The sequence below is a fragment of the Carcharhinus amblyrhynchos genome, unplaced genomic scaffold, assembly GCF_965287045.1.
Source record: "Carcharhinus amblyrhynchos unplaced genomic scaffold, sCarAmb.v2.hapA scaffold_43, whole genome shotgun sequence".
Lineage (NCBI taxonomy): Eukaryota > Metazoa > Chordata > Chondrichthyes > Carcharhiniformes > Carcharhinidae > Carcharhinus > Carcharhinus amblyrhynchos.
The window spans coordinates 1200183-1214425 of record NW_027649784.1 but is presented as its reverse complement, the minus strand read 5'-3'; the positions used below and the strand labels follow the sequence as shown (position 1 = coordinate 1214425).

Below are 14243 nucleotides of genomic sequence, written 5' to 3'. Positions count from 1 at the left end.
TCAAATCCTTCTCCCCAATGTACTCTATGAACGGTATGCTTTGTCTGTATTGCACACAAGAAACAATACTTTTCACTGTATCCCAAAACATGTGACAATAAATCAAATCCTTCTCTCCTATGTACTCTATGAACGGTATGCTTTGTCTATATAGTGCACAAGAAAAAATACTTTTCACTGCATCCCAATACATGCGACAATAATAAATCAAATCCTGCCCTGCCGGTACCATATTCAAGAATGCATGACTCCCGTATTTCTTATTGAAGTTGTAGAAACCAGTTACAGAGAAGGGCGGGGAGACGTATTAACATTTCAATAAAGAGGAACTTAATCAAATGAGCTTTATTCTAAAAAAAATTTATGTAAACCTTACGTGTTGACTCAGTAGTGGGAAGCTCTGCCCGACGCTCTTCTTGCAGGGCACCCTGCTGTGTCAATATTTACATAGGTTGCGTGTCCCTTTTGGCAGATGGCACTGCCAACGAGTCGGCTCCCCACTGCACCAGCTACCCCCCTCCCCCCACTCCCCAGTTTGCCCCAAAGAGGCAGGTGGCACTCGAGTCTCTCTCCGTCCAGGCTTCTTGAAATCAGAGACACCGTCCATCGTTTTCCCGGTGGCCATTACAGAAACCCCCACCCATCTTCCCTGCTCCCACCCCTGGAGGGGTAGGCAGCTGGGGAACGGGGATCCGCGTCCAGGCTTGTCGCTCTCTCACCTCCACGGGCTCGTGCCGGACCCGAGTAACCCTCGCTCGCTGCGCCTGGCCGAGTTTGACGCCTCCCCGCCAGGGGCAGGAGGAGCCGGCGAGCGAGAGAGAGAGAGAGTCAACAAGAAGAAAATAAAAAGGTCTCATTTCGGTGAGTGCTGCTGTAAGGAGTTGTTACCGGACTGGGCTTTGCTCTCCGACGCAGAGGGAAGAGACACCACGATGTACTTCTGGGTGCTGCCGGTCACCGTGCTGCTAGGCGCGGTCTGAGAGGTAGACACCAGCTTGACGATGGGTTGAATACTGGCGACGGTGGTGGTGACTGGAGACGTACTGCCGGATCCACAAGGAGTGGTCCTCAGCGTTATCACCTGGGGAGGGGAGGGGCGGGGGGGGAAAGAAAGAAATGTTGAAACACCTCCTGACCACTTTCCTTTGCAGCAATTCAATGCAATTTCAGTTTGATTGTTCCTGCATCCAGCCTGAGTGAGGTCCAGTTCAATGTCTCATCCGCTAACAGTGCAGCAGCCCCTCTCCCCAGCACCGGCCTTGAGTGGCGCTTGATGGGCGACACAGTGGGTTAGCACCGCTGCCTCACAGCGCCAGGGACCCAGGTTCGATTCCCAACTTGGGTCACTGTCTGTGTGGAGTCTGCATGTTCTCCCCATGTCTGTGTGGGCTTCCTCTGGGTGCTCCAGTTTCCTCCCACAGTCCAAAGATGTGCAGGTTAGGTGGATTGGCCATGCTAAATTGCCCCTTAATATCCAAAGATGTGCAGGATAGGTGGAATATGGGGAAAGGGCCTGGGTGGGACCGTTGCAGACTCTCCAGTAGTGAGGGTGACAGCCTCTTGGCACCCACCCTGTCAAACCCTTTTTAAATTAAAAATTCCTGGCCTTACAAAGGGTTGGCCTCTCACTCCCCTGAACTCCGAGTAATCTAACCCATTCTCCTCGCCCTCTCCTCAGGACAACCCGCCCTGGAAACTGAGCGAAGCTTTGCTTTTACTCTTCGGAATCTTTTCTGTTCCTTATCCCACCCCGTGACCAGATCCCTCCCCCCCACCCCCCACTCCATTCCCAATTAAATATATCTGCACTGTGTTCACCTCAACCACTTGGCCCATCTGGTGGTGATGCCCACATTCTCACCATAGAATCAAAACACGGGTCACAGTAACGGGAGACCATTCGGCCCATCGCGTCTGTGTTGGTACTTTGAGAGAGCGCGTTGCAAAGCTGAGTTTGTGAAGCTGGAACTTGACGTCGGTAAAGGTGTAAAAAAATTGCTCGAGGGTAAAAGAAAAACATTGTGCTGTCCCTTTCAAAGCTGGTTCTGTTCTCGCGCTTTGGAAGGTTAGCATGCATAGTGCATCCAGAGTCCAAACTGAAACACTTGTACCAACGCAGTAGTCCTGACAAGGCAACCTAACTGTGTGTTTTTTAAAAATTTAACACAATCAATTTAAAGCAAACACTCAGCTTACCAAGAACCTATAAGATTTGAATTTGACGGTGTTGACAGCATTGGGCCGATCCTATTGTAGGAAAATAGATGGGTCATCAGAGGTATAAGAGAGTGCGCGGCGGTGGGGGGTGGGGGGGGGGGGGGGGGGGGGGGGGGTGGGGGGGGGGGGGTGAGGGAACAGAATGGCAACAGAAGAACCACCACCTCTCAGGCCTCAAGAGGAATTCTCAACTCTTTTGAGAATGCGCCATCGAACTAGCAAAAGGTATCAAATCAGTAAAAATGTACAGACAGAGGAATCAACAGAGGAATCCAAAAGATTCCAAAGGCCACAAACCTGGTTGTATTTTGAGTGTGACTGATTTCCATTACTATATTTGTTTTTTGGTTAACGAATGAGTATTTGTGTTTATTTGAACAGCATTCCATGAGAATCTGTTTCTTTTATTTGATATGTTAGTTGTTTAGCTCAAGCTTCAAATTAAATAAATAAATTGTTACGTGCTTGTTTTAAAGCAAGCGTCAGGTATTTCTGTTGGTTAACCGCTAAAATGTTACTGAAGGACAATTCACACCTTCACACACATTTTTAACAGATTACGAGGCGAGGTATTCCTCTCTGGGGGGATTGCGCGTTACTTCTCAAAAGGATCAACCTCCGCATCGTAACAACAGAGTCATAGTTAGGGTTCCACCTTCCAGTCTTGCCCGAAGGTGGAACACAAGAAACAGAAGGAAGCCATTCGGCCCCTCAAGCCTGCTCAACCATTTAGTAAGATCACGGCCGATCTGATCGTCGTCCCGTGAAACGCTGCGATGTTTTACATATAAAAGGCGCTATATAAATGCAAGGTGTGAGTAGTGAATGAAATCTGACACCGAAGCTGCGGGAAGGAGGAGAGTTTGGAACTGCTTGGTTGCAGCAGTGGGATGAGGGAATGGTGGAGGCATAGAGGCGGCAGGGGGAGGGGAGGGGGGGGAAAATACAGTTTGAATTCAGGTTCAGATCGGCTATTATCAAACAGGCTCAAGAGGCAGAATGGCCAACCCTCCAAATGCAAAGTTCCTCACTTTTAAACTTAAACATTTCATGGGATGTGGGTGTCACTGGCAACATCCATCACCCGTCCTTAATTGCCCCGTGAGAAAGTGATGGTGAGGCGCCTTCTACAGCCGCTGCAATCAACGTGGCACAGTGGTTAGAACTGCTGCCTCACAGCACAAGGGACCCAGGTTCGATTCCCAGCTTGGGTCACTGTCTGTGACATTCTCACAGTGTCTGCGTGGGTTTCTTCCGAGTGCTCTGGTTTCCTCCCACAGTCCAAAAGATGTGCAGGTTAGGTGGATTGGCCATGCTAAATTGCCCCTTAGTGTCCAAAGATGTGCAGGTTAGGTGGATTGGCCATGCTAAATTGCCCCTTAGTGTCCAACGATGTGTAGGTTAGGTGGATTGGCCATGCTAAATTGTCCCTTAGTGTCCAACGATGTGTAGGTTAGGTGGATTGGCCATGCTAAATTGTCCCTTAGTGTCCAAAGATGTGCAGGACAGGTGGATTGGCCAGGTTAAATTGTTCCTTAGTGCCCAAAGATGTACAGGTTAGATGGATTGGCCATGCTAAATTTCTCCTTTTAGTCATGGGGGATTAGCAGGGTAAATATGTGGGGTTACGGGGATGGGATTGTTATCGCTGCAGGCTCAATGGGGGCCGAATGGCCTCTTTCTGCGCTGTAGGGGATTATACGATGTGGGACCTGTGGCGGATTTGGTATAACGGAGTGGCTTTCCAGACAGCAGTAGGATCCAGCAGGAATTGCCGCGTGTCCGGGGCAGATCAGGGTGAGGGAGGCAGATTTCCTTCCCGGCAGGACGTCAGTGTCTCCGACGACACAGTCGGAGGGGAGGGTAACCGTTACGGAGTCTGGCTTTCCCATGCACATTCCCGCCGGCTCACCTGCTGAGTGCTGGAGGAGCCGGAGCTCGAGGACATCACGATATAGTTGGCCGGCGACGGAGAGGACTGGGTCGGGGTAGACGGGCGGGTGAGCAGGGTTTGCATTGGCAGCGTGATGGAGCTGGGCACCTTGAAGATGCTGGGGCTGGTCGAGGGCTGTGACGACTGTGGGCTTTGGGAGATCGTCAGGCTTGGTCGGGGCTGCAACACACACAAAACAAACAGAACAGACGGACGTGAGGTGAAGTGAACGCAGGGCAGCGTCGCAAACACCCCACACCACGGGAATTGTACATCATCAGATGGGACCAGCCGTCCCGGCAGCCACCAAACTGTCTGGCATCACTCCATCGTCTCACCACAGCACTGAGGGAGGGCTGCATTGTCAGGGTTGGTCTGGGGTACTTGGGACTACCTCCAGAACAGACAGTAAACCAAGGCCCTGCGTGTTCTCTTAGGTGGATGTTAAGTGGCTAAGGAAATCCAGCATGTCCGCTACGAGTCTCGCCAACTTCTAGACGCATCATAGAAAGCATCCTTTCTGTTTGTGTCACAGCTTGGTCTGGCTCCTGCTCTGCCCAAGACTGCAAGAAACTACAAAAGGGTTGTGAATGTAGCCCAATCCATCACGCAAACCACCCTCCCATCCACTGATTCTGTCTACACTTCCCACTGCCTCAGGAAAAGCAGCCAGCATAATCAAGGACCCCACACACCCCGGACATTCTCTCTTCCACCTTCTCCCATCGGGAAAAAGATACAAAAGTCTGAGGTCCCGTACCGACCGACTTAAGAACAGCTTCTTCCCTGCTGCTGTCAGACTTTTGAATGGACCTACCTCGCGTGAAGCTGATCTTTCTCTACACCTTAGCTATGACTGTAACACTACATTCTGCACCCTCTCCTTTCCTACTCCCCTATGAACAGTATGCTTTGTCTGTGCAACATACAAGAAACAATACTTTTCACTGTATCCCAATACATGTGACAATAATAAATCAATCAAATCCTTCTCCCTTATGTACTCTATGAACAGTATGCTTTGTTGGTATAGCGTGCAAGAAACAATACTTTTCACTGTATCCCAATACATGTGACAATAATAAATCAAATCAAAATGTGAACCAAGTGGGTTTTTTTTTACAGATTTGTATCCCAGGTTAATTAATTGATTTTGCTGCAAAGACTCTGAGAATTCTACTGAGAATTCTACTGAGAATTATCCCTCAACCTAGGCCAGAAATACATGACCCAGTAACTGCTACATTGCTGTTTGAGGGAGCTGTGCACTTTCCGATTCCAAGGTGACAGGGCCCCTGGAATGGAAGTGGTTGCGGGTGAGGGTGAGGACATCTGCTACAAGACAGCCTGGGGGGCTTGGGGTTGCCACAGCCAAGTCGGGGACGCTAAAGGCTTCCGAGGAGGGATGACAAGAGTTACGATTGGCCATGATGGAAATAAAGAAGTGGGTGGAGGGGCTGAACAGCCTCCTCCCGACACCCGTGACTGAAACACAGGACAGGCCATTCCGCCCTACCTGTCCATGGTGGTGTTTAAACTCCCCAGGGGCCTCCTCCAATCCTACACTATCTTAGTGGAAGCAGGTGGTAGCACCCCTAGCCATGGGCCAGAAGCACTAGGACTTTTTGGTGAAGGAATGTGTGTTTAACATGCTGGGAATCCTTCCTCCTCTGACCCCCAAATGGATAAAAATAAATGGTATGGGTGTGAGGATTCATTAAACAATCATCTTAGTCTATCAGTATCTCCTTGCCTCAACTCCAAATGCAGCTCTGCTCTCCACTTCAACCACTCCCCTTGGGAGCGAGTCCCACATTCTCCCCCACTCCCCTTGGGAGTGAGTCCCACATTCTCCCCCACTCCCCTTGGGAGCGAGTCCCACATTCTCCCCCACTCCCCTTGGGAGCGAGTGCCACATTCTCCCCCACTCCCCTTGGGAGCGAGTGCCACATTCTCCCCCACTTCCCGTGGGAGCGAGTCCCACATTCTCCCCTGTTCCCCATTGGAGCGAGTCCCACATTCTCCCCCACTTCCCGTGGGAGCGAGTGCCACATCCTCTGGGTAAAGAAATGTTTCCAGAATTCCCAATTGGATTCACTGATGGCCATCTTATATTTATGGTCCCCCTACTTCCGGCCTCCCAGGACTGGGGAAGGAGGATGGGGGTGAAGGGAACACCTTGGCTACACACCAATACACAAACTTCCTCCGTTCACTCACCCCCTCAGCTGCCTATTTTCCTGGAAAAGGGAGCTCCAGAGACCAAATCGGATTTCCGGAACGTGTACTGTGTGCATGGTGGCACAGTGGTTAGCACTGCTGCTTCATGGCGCCAGGGACCCGGGTTCAATTCCCGGCTTGGGTCATTGTGTGTGTGGAGCCTACACATTCTCCCAGTGTCTGTGCGGGTTTCCTCCGGAAGCTCTGGTTTTCTCCCACAGTTCAAAATACGTGCTGGTTAGGGTGCATTTGGCCGTGCTAAATTCTCCCTCAGTGTACCCGAACAGGCGCCGGAGTGTGGCAACTGGGGGAATTTTCACAGTCACTTCATTGCAGTGTTAACATCAGCCTTACTTGTGACTAATAAGTAAACTTTTTTTAAACTCAGTTCTGGTACGATGAGGGCGGCACAGTGGTTAGCACTGCTGCCTCACAGCTCCAGGGACCTGGGTTCGATTCCCGGCTTGGGTCACTGCCTGTGTGGAGTTTGCACGTTCTCCCTGTGTCTGCGTGGGTTTCCTCCGGGTGCTCCGGTTTCCTCCCACAGTCTGGGAGGCATTGGCCCTGCTAAATTCTCCCTCAGTGTTACCCGAACAGGTGCTGGAGTGTGGCGACTAGGGAAAATTTCACAGTAGCTTCATTGTGGTGTTAATGTAAGCCTGCTTGTGACAAATAAATAAACTTCACTTGAACGTTTTCTGGTAAATCCTTTCTTTCCCCCCCAACCTTCCGCAACGTGGGGACCAGAATCACGCACCGGAACATTTCTAACCAAGATTCTTTTGTACAAGTTCAACATAACTTTCAATCGTTATCGCTTTACGGCAAGGATTTTTAACCCTGGGACGAAGGTCTCGCAAGCAGATGCCCCCTGCGGCGGGGGCAAGGGGGCTGCCGCCGCCTACCTGCTGTGTGCTGGAAGTGCCGGACGCTGAAGACATCATGATGAACTTGGTTGCAGGTGATGAGGGCTGGGTAGGGGTCGACGGGCGGGCAGAGACCAGGGTCTGCATTGGCAGCGTGATGGAGCTGGGTACTTTGATGATACTGGGTGCCCGCGATGTCTGTGGAGACTGCGATATCGTCAAGGTGGGACGAGGCTGCGAAAAGTCGACATGGGGTTACTGAGTGAAACCAGCAGGGTCTGCCCTCCCCTGCTCAGCACTGACGCGCAAAGTGCAGCACCCCCAAAGTATGGCCCCCCCCCCCCCCCCCACCACCCTCATTTTAATGGCTGCCCGATTGCTTAGCTAGACAGGTAAGATACAGGAGCACAGTTAGACCATTCAGCCCACCTAGGACAAGAGGTCACAGTCTTAGGATACGGGATCGCAAATTTAAAACAGAGTTGAGGAGGAACTGCTTCTCCCAAAGGGATGTGAATCTGTGGAATTCGCTGCCCCACAGTGCAGTGGATGCCGGGACAGTGAGTAAATTTAAGGAGGCAGATTTTTAATTGGGAATGGGTTGAAGAGTTACGGGGAGAAGGCAGGAAAATAAGGGTGAGGGGCATCTCAGCCATGAGTGGTTAGCACCGCTGCTTCACAGATCCAGGGACCTGGGTTCGATTCCCGGCTCGGGTCACTGTCTGTGTGGAGTTTGCACATTCTCCTCGTGTCTGCACGGGTTTCCTCTGGGTGCTCCGGTTTCCACCCACAATGCAAATATGTAGAGGTTAAGGGGACCGGCCATTCTAAATTGGCCCTTATTGTTCAAAGATGTGTAGGTACGGCATGGTGGCACGGTGGTTAGCACGGCTGTCTCACAGCTCCAGGGACCTGGGTTCAATTCCCGGCTTGGGTCACTGTCTGTGTGGAGTTCGCACATTCTCCCTGTGTCTGCGTGGGTTTCCTCCGGGTGCTCTGGTTCCCTCCCGTGGTCCGAATGATGTGCTGATTAGGGTGCATTGGCCGTGCTAAATTCTCCCTCAGTGTTACCCAAACAGAGGCTGGAGTGTGGCGACTAGGGGATTTTCACAGTAACTTCATTGCAGTGTTAATATAAGCCGACCTGCGACTAATAAATACACTTTACACTTCAGCGTTAGGTGGTTAGGTCACGATAAAGCTGGGGAACGGAGATGAGCAGGGTGAAGTACAGGGCCTGGGTGGGATTGTTGTCAGGACGGGCTTGATGGGCCGAATGGCCTCCTATTGCGCTGCACGGATTCTATGATTCTAATAAGCATTTAATTTGCTCCAAAGCGTTTATAGGTGGCACGGTGGTTAGCGCTGCTGCCTCACGATGCCAGGGACCCGGGTTCAATTCCAGCCTCGGGTCACTGTCTGTGTGGAGTCTGCACGTTCTCCCCATGTCTGTGTGGGTTTCCTCCGGGTTTGCTCCAGTTTCTCCCACACTTCAAAGATGTGCAGGCTAGGTGGACTGACCATGCTAAATTGCCCCTTAGTGTCAGGGGAACGAGCTGGGGTAAATATGTGGGGTTATGGGGATAGGGCTGGGTGGGATTGTGGTCGGTGTGAACTCGATGGGCCGAACGGTCTCCTTCTGCACTGTGTAGGGATTGTATGAAAAGGTCCCAAGGTGACGAAAAGAGCCAAAGAAATAAAAGCCACCCTCTTTCTAAGGCCAACCAGCCTGACTAACATCCCCTGCTACGGCTCAGCGACCACTCCCTCCCGGGCGCTAGATTAATGCAAAGCATGGGCGCTGCAGTTTCTCACCTGCGTGATGGTCAGCGTGGTCCTGTTGACCTGCTGGGCCTGCAGGGCAGCCTGGGCCCGGGCCTTCACCACATGGGTGCACAGCATGGGGCCCAGGTAGCCGTAATCTGTCTTGTAGGACTCCTGATTGTCCGGAGGGGAGCGGATCTTCGCCACCACAGGCGCACAGTGTTTCTGCAGGAACAAAAAGAAAACACACACACACACACACACACAATTAGAGGAAGAGAAAAATCTTAACGGGTGAAACAGGAGCAGCCGCAAGAGAACACTTCAAACTGCATGTAAGAAAATGTTCATAGAGTACATGAGGGGAGAAGGATTTGATTTGGTTTATTATTGTCACGTGTTGGGATACAGTGAAAAGTATTGTTTCTTGCGCACTATACAGACAAAGCATACTGTTCATAGAGTACATGAAGGGAGAAGGAAAGGGGAGAGTGCAGAATGTCATGTTGCAGTCATAGCTAGGGTGTAGAGAAAGATCAACTAAATATTTGATTTATTATTGTCACGTGCATTGGGATGCAGTGAAATGTATTGTTTCTTGCACGCCATACAGACAAAGCATACTGTTCATAGAGTACACAGGGGAGAAGGATTTGGTTTGATTTATTATTGCCACCTGTATTGGGATGCAGTGAGGGACTTCAGCCACGTCAAGAGACCAGGAGAAGTTGGGATTGTTCTCCTTGGAGGCCTATAATTTCTGGGATTATATATGATCCCATATAGGCCGATACTCTCTGGAATCGAGGAGAATGAGGGGAGGTCAAATTGAGGTATACAAGATGATAAAAGGTCTGGATAAAGAGCAGATGCTTCCTCTGGTGGGGCATTCTAGGACGAGAGGTCATAGTCTGAGGATAAGGGGCAGCAAGTTTAAAACAGAGTTGAGGAGAAACTACTTCTCCCAAAGGTTTGTGAATCTCTGGAATTCGCTACCCCCAAGTGCGGTGGGTGCTAAGACAGTGAGTAAATTTAAACGAGGAGTCGGACAGATTTTCAATTGGGAATGGGTTGAAGGGTTATGGGGGGGAAGGCAAAAAATGGGGATGAGGAGCGTATCAGCCATGATCGAATGGTGAAATGGACTCGATGGGCTGAATGGTCTATCTTATGAATTCATGGAGCAGAGAAGGTTAAGGGGAAGGGGGTGGTTCCTGTTCAGAAGTATGAGTGGAGTTTACAGTGAAGAGGGAGAGACGTGGTTTCCAGGGAGCGCACAGGAGGTCCCTGTGACCAAAGCAACACAGATTGAGAAGAAAACTGGCAGAAGAACCAGGGAGAGGAGGTTAATTTCTGCCGGTGGCTTGTGATGGTCTGGAAGGAGCTGTCTGAGAGGGCGGTGGAAGCAGATTCAATCGGAAAAATGCATCAAAAAGGAAGAAATCCAGGGCTGTGAGGGAGCTGTCACACTGTCGACGGGTCAAATGGCCTCCTCCAGCACCTCAAGGGGAAGTATTTGCACATTCTACTCGTAACCCCACACCACGCCCTGCCACGTGCAGCCCACCCTGGTTCAAAGGCAAGCCCGAAAGTTACCTACCAGCAGTAAACTCTGTACGTGATCTGCTCCAATCTTGTCAATGTTACTGACGACGGGGCCTTCCAGCACGGTCCGGATGCGCTCCCCTTCGATCTGCAGTCTCTGGATTATCAGAGTCTTGATCACCTGGTCATCAACGAGACTCGGTCAACCTGAGTGCTGCGTACAGACAAGGCTCCCCGCGATTTATACAGCGTGTACCAACTACAACATGCAACTCGTCACGGCTCTTGGGGAGGGTGGGGGTGGGGGTGGGGGGTGCCGGAGGAGATTGACGAGAAATACCGTGAACAATTCTGGACCCCGCATCTGAGGAAGGGTGCGCCGGCCTTGGAGAGGGTCCACAGGAGGTTCACAGGAATGATCCCAGGAATGAAGAGCTTGTCGTATGAGGATTATCTGAGGACTCTGGGTCTGTACTCGATGGAGTTAGGAAGGATGACGGGGGGCAGGGGAAATCTTCTTGAAACTTACGGAATACTGAAAGGCCTGGATAAAGTGAACATGGGGAAGATGTTTCCATTAGTGAGAGAGAGTAAGATCCGAGAGCGCAGCCTCAGGTTAAAGAAGTGAGATGAGGGGGAATTTCTTCAGCCAGGGGGTGTGAATCTGTGGGATTCATTGCCACAGAGAAGGCCGGGTCACTGAGGGTCTTTGAGACAAGAGATAGATCAATCACCATAGAATCATAGAACCCTCCAGTGCAGAAAGAGGCCCTTCAGCCCATCGAGTCTGCACCGACCACAATCCCACCCAGGCCCTACTCCCATATCCCTACATATTATTACCCACTAATCCCTCTGAGCATCTCAGGACACTAGGGGACAATTTTAGCATGGCCAATCAATCTAACCCGCACATCTTTGGACCGTGGGAGGAAACCGGAGCACCCGGAGGAAACCCGCGCAGACATGAGGAGAATGTACAAACTCCACACAGACAGTGACCCAAGCGGGGAATCGAACCCAGGTCCCTGGAGCTGTGAAGCAGCAATGCTAACCCACCGTGCTACCGTGCTGCAAATAGATAGAATTCTTGATTGATAAGGGGATGAAAGGTTATGGGGAAAAGGCAGGAGAATGGGTTTGGGAAACTTGGTTATTGTCTTGCGAGTCAGGGTTTTGTTGAAAAAAGAATTACGCTCCCCAGGCTCTGGGCCAGCAGCGCTCCGGGAAGGTACGTTAAATACTGAAGGTATACTCACATCGTGGCCCAACTCTGCCAACCCTGCGATGCAGCCGTATCTCGTCGTCCAGGGAGTCTTGTCATCTAACCAACTCTGAAATGGTAACAAAGAGCGAGGCTCAGTTACACACAAGAGCGCACCAAGGCTTCTGAAGTACCCCGGAGATCTGGTGGGTAATAATCCAACACTGGCTCAGCCGAGGTCCAAAGCCAATCAAAATCAGGCCACATTAAGGGTCTGAGCTGTGCCGATCCTAACCAGGCCTGGAGTGGGATATTAAAACAAACCTCAAGACTCAAGATAGGGTCCAAATCTGCGCTGATGATAAACCAGCTCAAACACACCACTGCTATCACTGGCATGCCAGCCCCACATCCTTAAAGTTTATTTATTACTGTCACAAGTGGGCTTACATTAACACTGCAATGAAGTTACTGTGAGGATCCCCTAGCCATCACACTCCGGAGTCTGTTCGGGTAACACAGAGGGAGAATTTTAGCATGGCCAATCCACCTAACCTGCACATCTTTGGTCATTAAGGGGCAATTTAGCATGGCCAATCCACCTAACTTGTGCATCTTTGGAGTGTGGGAGAAAACCAGAGCACCCAGAGGAAACCCACGCAGACACGGGGAGAACGTGCAAACTCCACACAGTGACTCCAAGCTGGGAATCAAACCCAGGTGGCTGGGACTGTGAGGCAGCAGTGCTACTGTGCCACCGTGCCGCCCAATACTGAGGTTTTCTCCATTTAGATATCTGGAGAAAGGAAGACATTCGCCGGAACTCTACCGCCCTGCCCGATACGGAATTGGAGCAGGCAAGGGGCGGGCAACGGAAATGGCCTCGGGTGAGAATTTCCGGTCTCACTTGAGCGTGGCTGTAAAATCCCACCCTTTATCTTCGGTACCTGTCACAAGCTCTGCACCTTAGCCTCTGACTCTCTCCTTCCCTAGCCTCAGGCAGGGGCTGAATTGGACTGTTTGCAATCCCAGCGTCCTCGGTGACCCTGAGCTGAGCTATCGAGCCCATACCCTCGATAACAAAGACTACCTTTTGCACCATCCTAGTATCAGCTGCACCAAAGCCTCTACTTTCTTAGAAGACTAAGGAAATTTGGCATGTCAGCTACGACTCTCACCAACCTTTACAGATGCTCCATAGAAAGCATTCTTTCTGGCTGTATCACAGCTTGGTATGGGCTCCTGCTCTGCCCAAGATCGCAAGGAGCTACAAAAGGTCGTGAATGTAGCCCAATCCATCACGCAAACCAGCCTCCCATCCATTGACTCCGTCTACACTTCCCGCTGCCTCGGGAAAAGCAGCCAGCATAATCAAGGACCCCAAACACCCCGGACATTCTCTCTTCCACCTTCTTCCGTCAGCAAAATGTTAGAAAAGTCTGAGGTCACGTACCAACCAACTCAAGAACAGCTTCTTCCCTGCTGCTGTCAGACTTTTGAATGGACTTACTTTGCATTAAGTTGATCTTTCTCTACACCCCACCTACGATAGGGTGACCAGAACTGTACACAGTATTCCAAGTGTGATTCCAACTTTTACAGATGCCCCATAGAAAGCATTCTTCCTGGTTGTATCACAGCTTGGTATGGGGTCCTGCCCTGTCCAAGGCCACAAGGAGCTACATAGCGGGGTGAACGCATCCCAGTCCGTCACAGAAGCAGGAGAATGAAGGCAGTAACTGTCACAGGGCCGCGATGCCCCTTACCTTGGTGAAGGTTTTGGTGATGCGGGACTGGATGTTGTTGGTGGTGGTGCTGAAGTTCTTGCAGATCTGCGCCATTAGGCGGGCGGCGAAGTCACGCAGCGCCCAGTGATTGTCCACATCCGGCCGAAGGCAAAGCTGCCGGCTAACGATGCACGTCACCACCGCGGGGATCAGTTCGTGTAGCTAAGGGGGAAAGGCAGCAGAAAGATTACTGGCGACTCTTCTGAGGCAGCGCATAGCGGGAACCAAAAGATTTACCCCACAACTTATCCACGGTCTCATTCCCTTCCACATCTCTGTGACCTCCTCCAGACCAAACCCTCCAAGATCTCTGCTCTCTTCCATCGACGTTTGGAAACAGGCCCTTCAGCCCAACTTGTCCATACCGCCCTTTCTATTAACTACTAAGCTCGCCCCAATTGCCCGTATTTGGCCCATATCCCTCTATACCCATCGTACCCATGTAACTATCTAAATGCTTTTTAAAAGATAAAATTGTCCCCACCTCTACGACTACCTCTGGCAGCTCGTTCCAGACATTCACCACCCTCTGTGTGAAAATATTGCCCCTCTGGACACTTTCGTATCTCTCCCCTCTCACCTTAAACCTTTGCCCTCTAGTTTTAGACTCCCCTACCTTTGGGAAAAGATATTGACTATCTCGCTGATCTGTGCCCCTCATTATTTTATAGACCTCTATAAGGTCACCCCTCAGCCTCCTACACTCC

General features: G+C 50.9%; 1 protein-coding gene across 3 annotated transcripts in view; it reads right to left on the bottom strand.

Moving 5' to 3' along the window:
* Positions 1-353: 353 nt before the first annotated feature.
* taf6 (TAF6 RNA polymerase II, TATA box binding protein (TBP)-associated factor) overlaps positions 354-14243 on the bottom strand; it is a 28902-nt gene continuing 15012 nt past the window's right edge. Inside the window, exons 10-16 of one of the 3 annotated variants that reach the window (XM_080181809.1) lie at positions 13516-13698; positions 11805-11879; positions 10601-10726; positions 9052-9225; positions 7276-7470; positions 4130-4330; positions 354-1081 (exon numbers count right to left, since the gene is read on the bottom strand). In XM_080181809.1, coding sequence (XP_080037935.1) covers positions 854-1081; positions 4130-4330; positions 7276-7470; positions 9052-9225; positions 10601-10726; positions 11805-11879; positions 13516-13698 — 1182 coding nt within the window. In that variant the 3' untranslated portion in view covers positions 354-853. The remainder of the gene's footprint in view (positions 1082-4129; positions 4331-7275; positions 7471-9051; positions 9226-10600; positions 10727-11804; positions 11880-13515; positions 13699-14243) is intronic. The other 2 variants (XM_080181808.1, XM_080181810.1) reach the window with 2 other exon arrangements.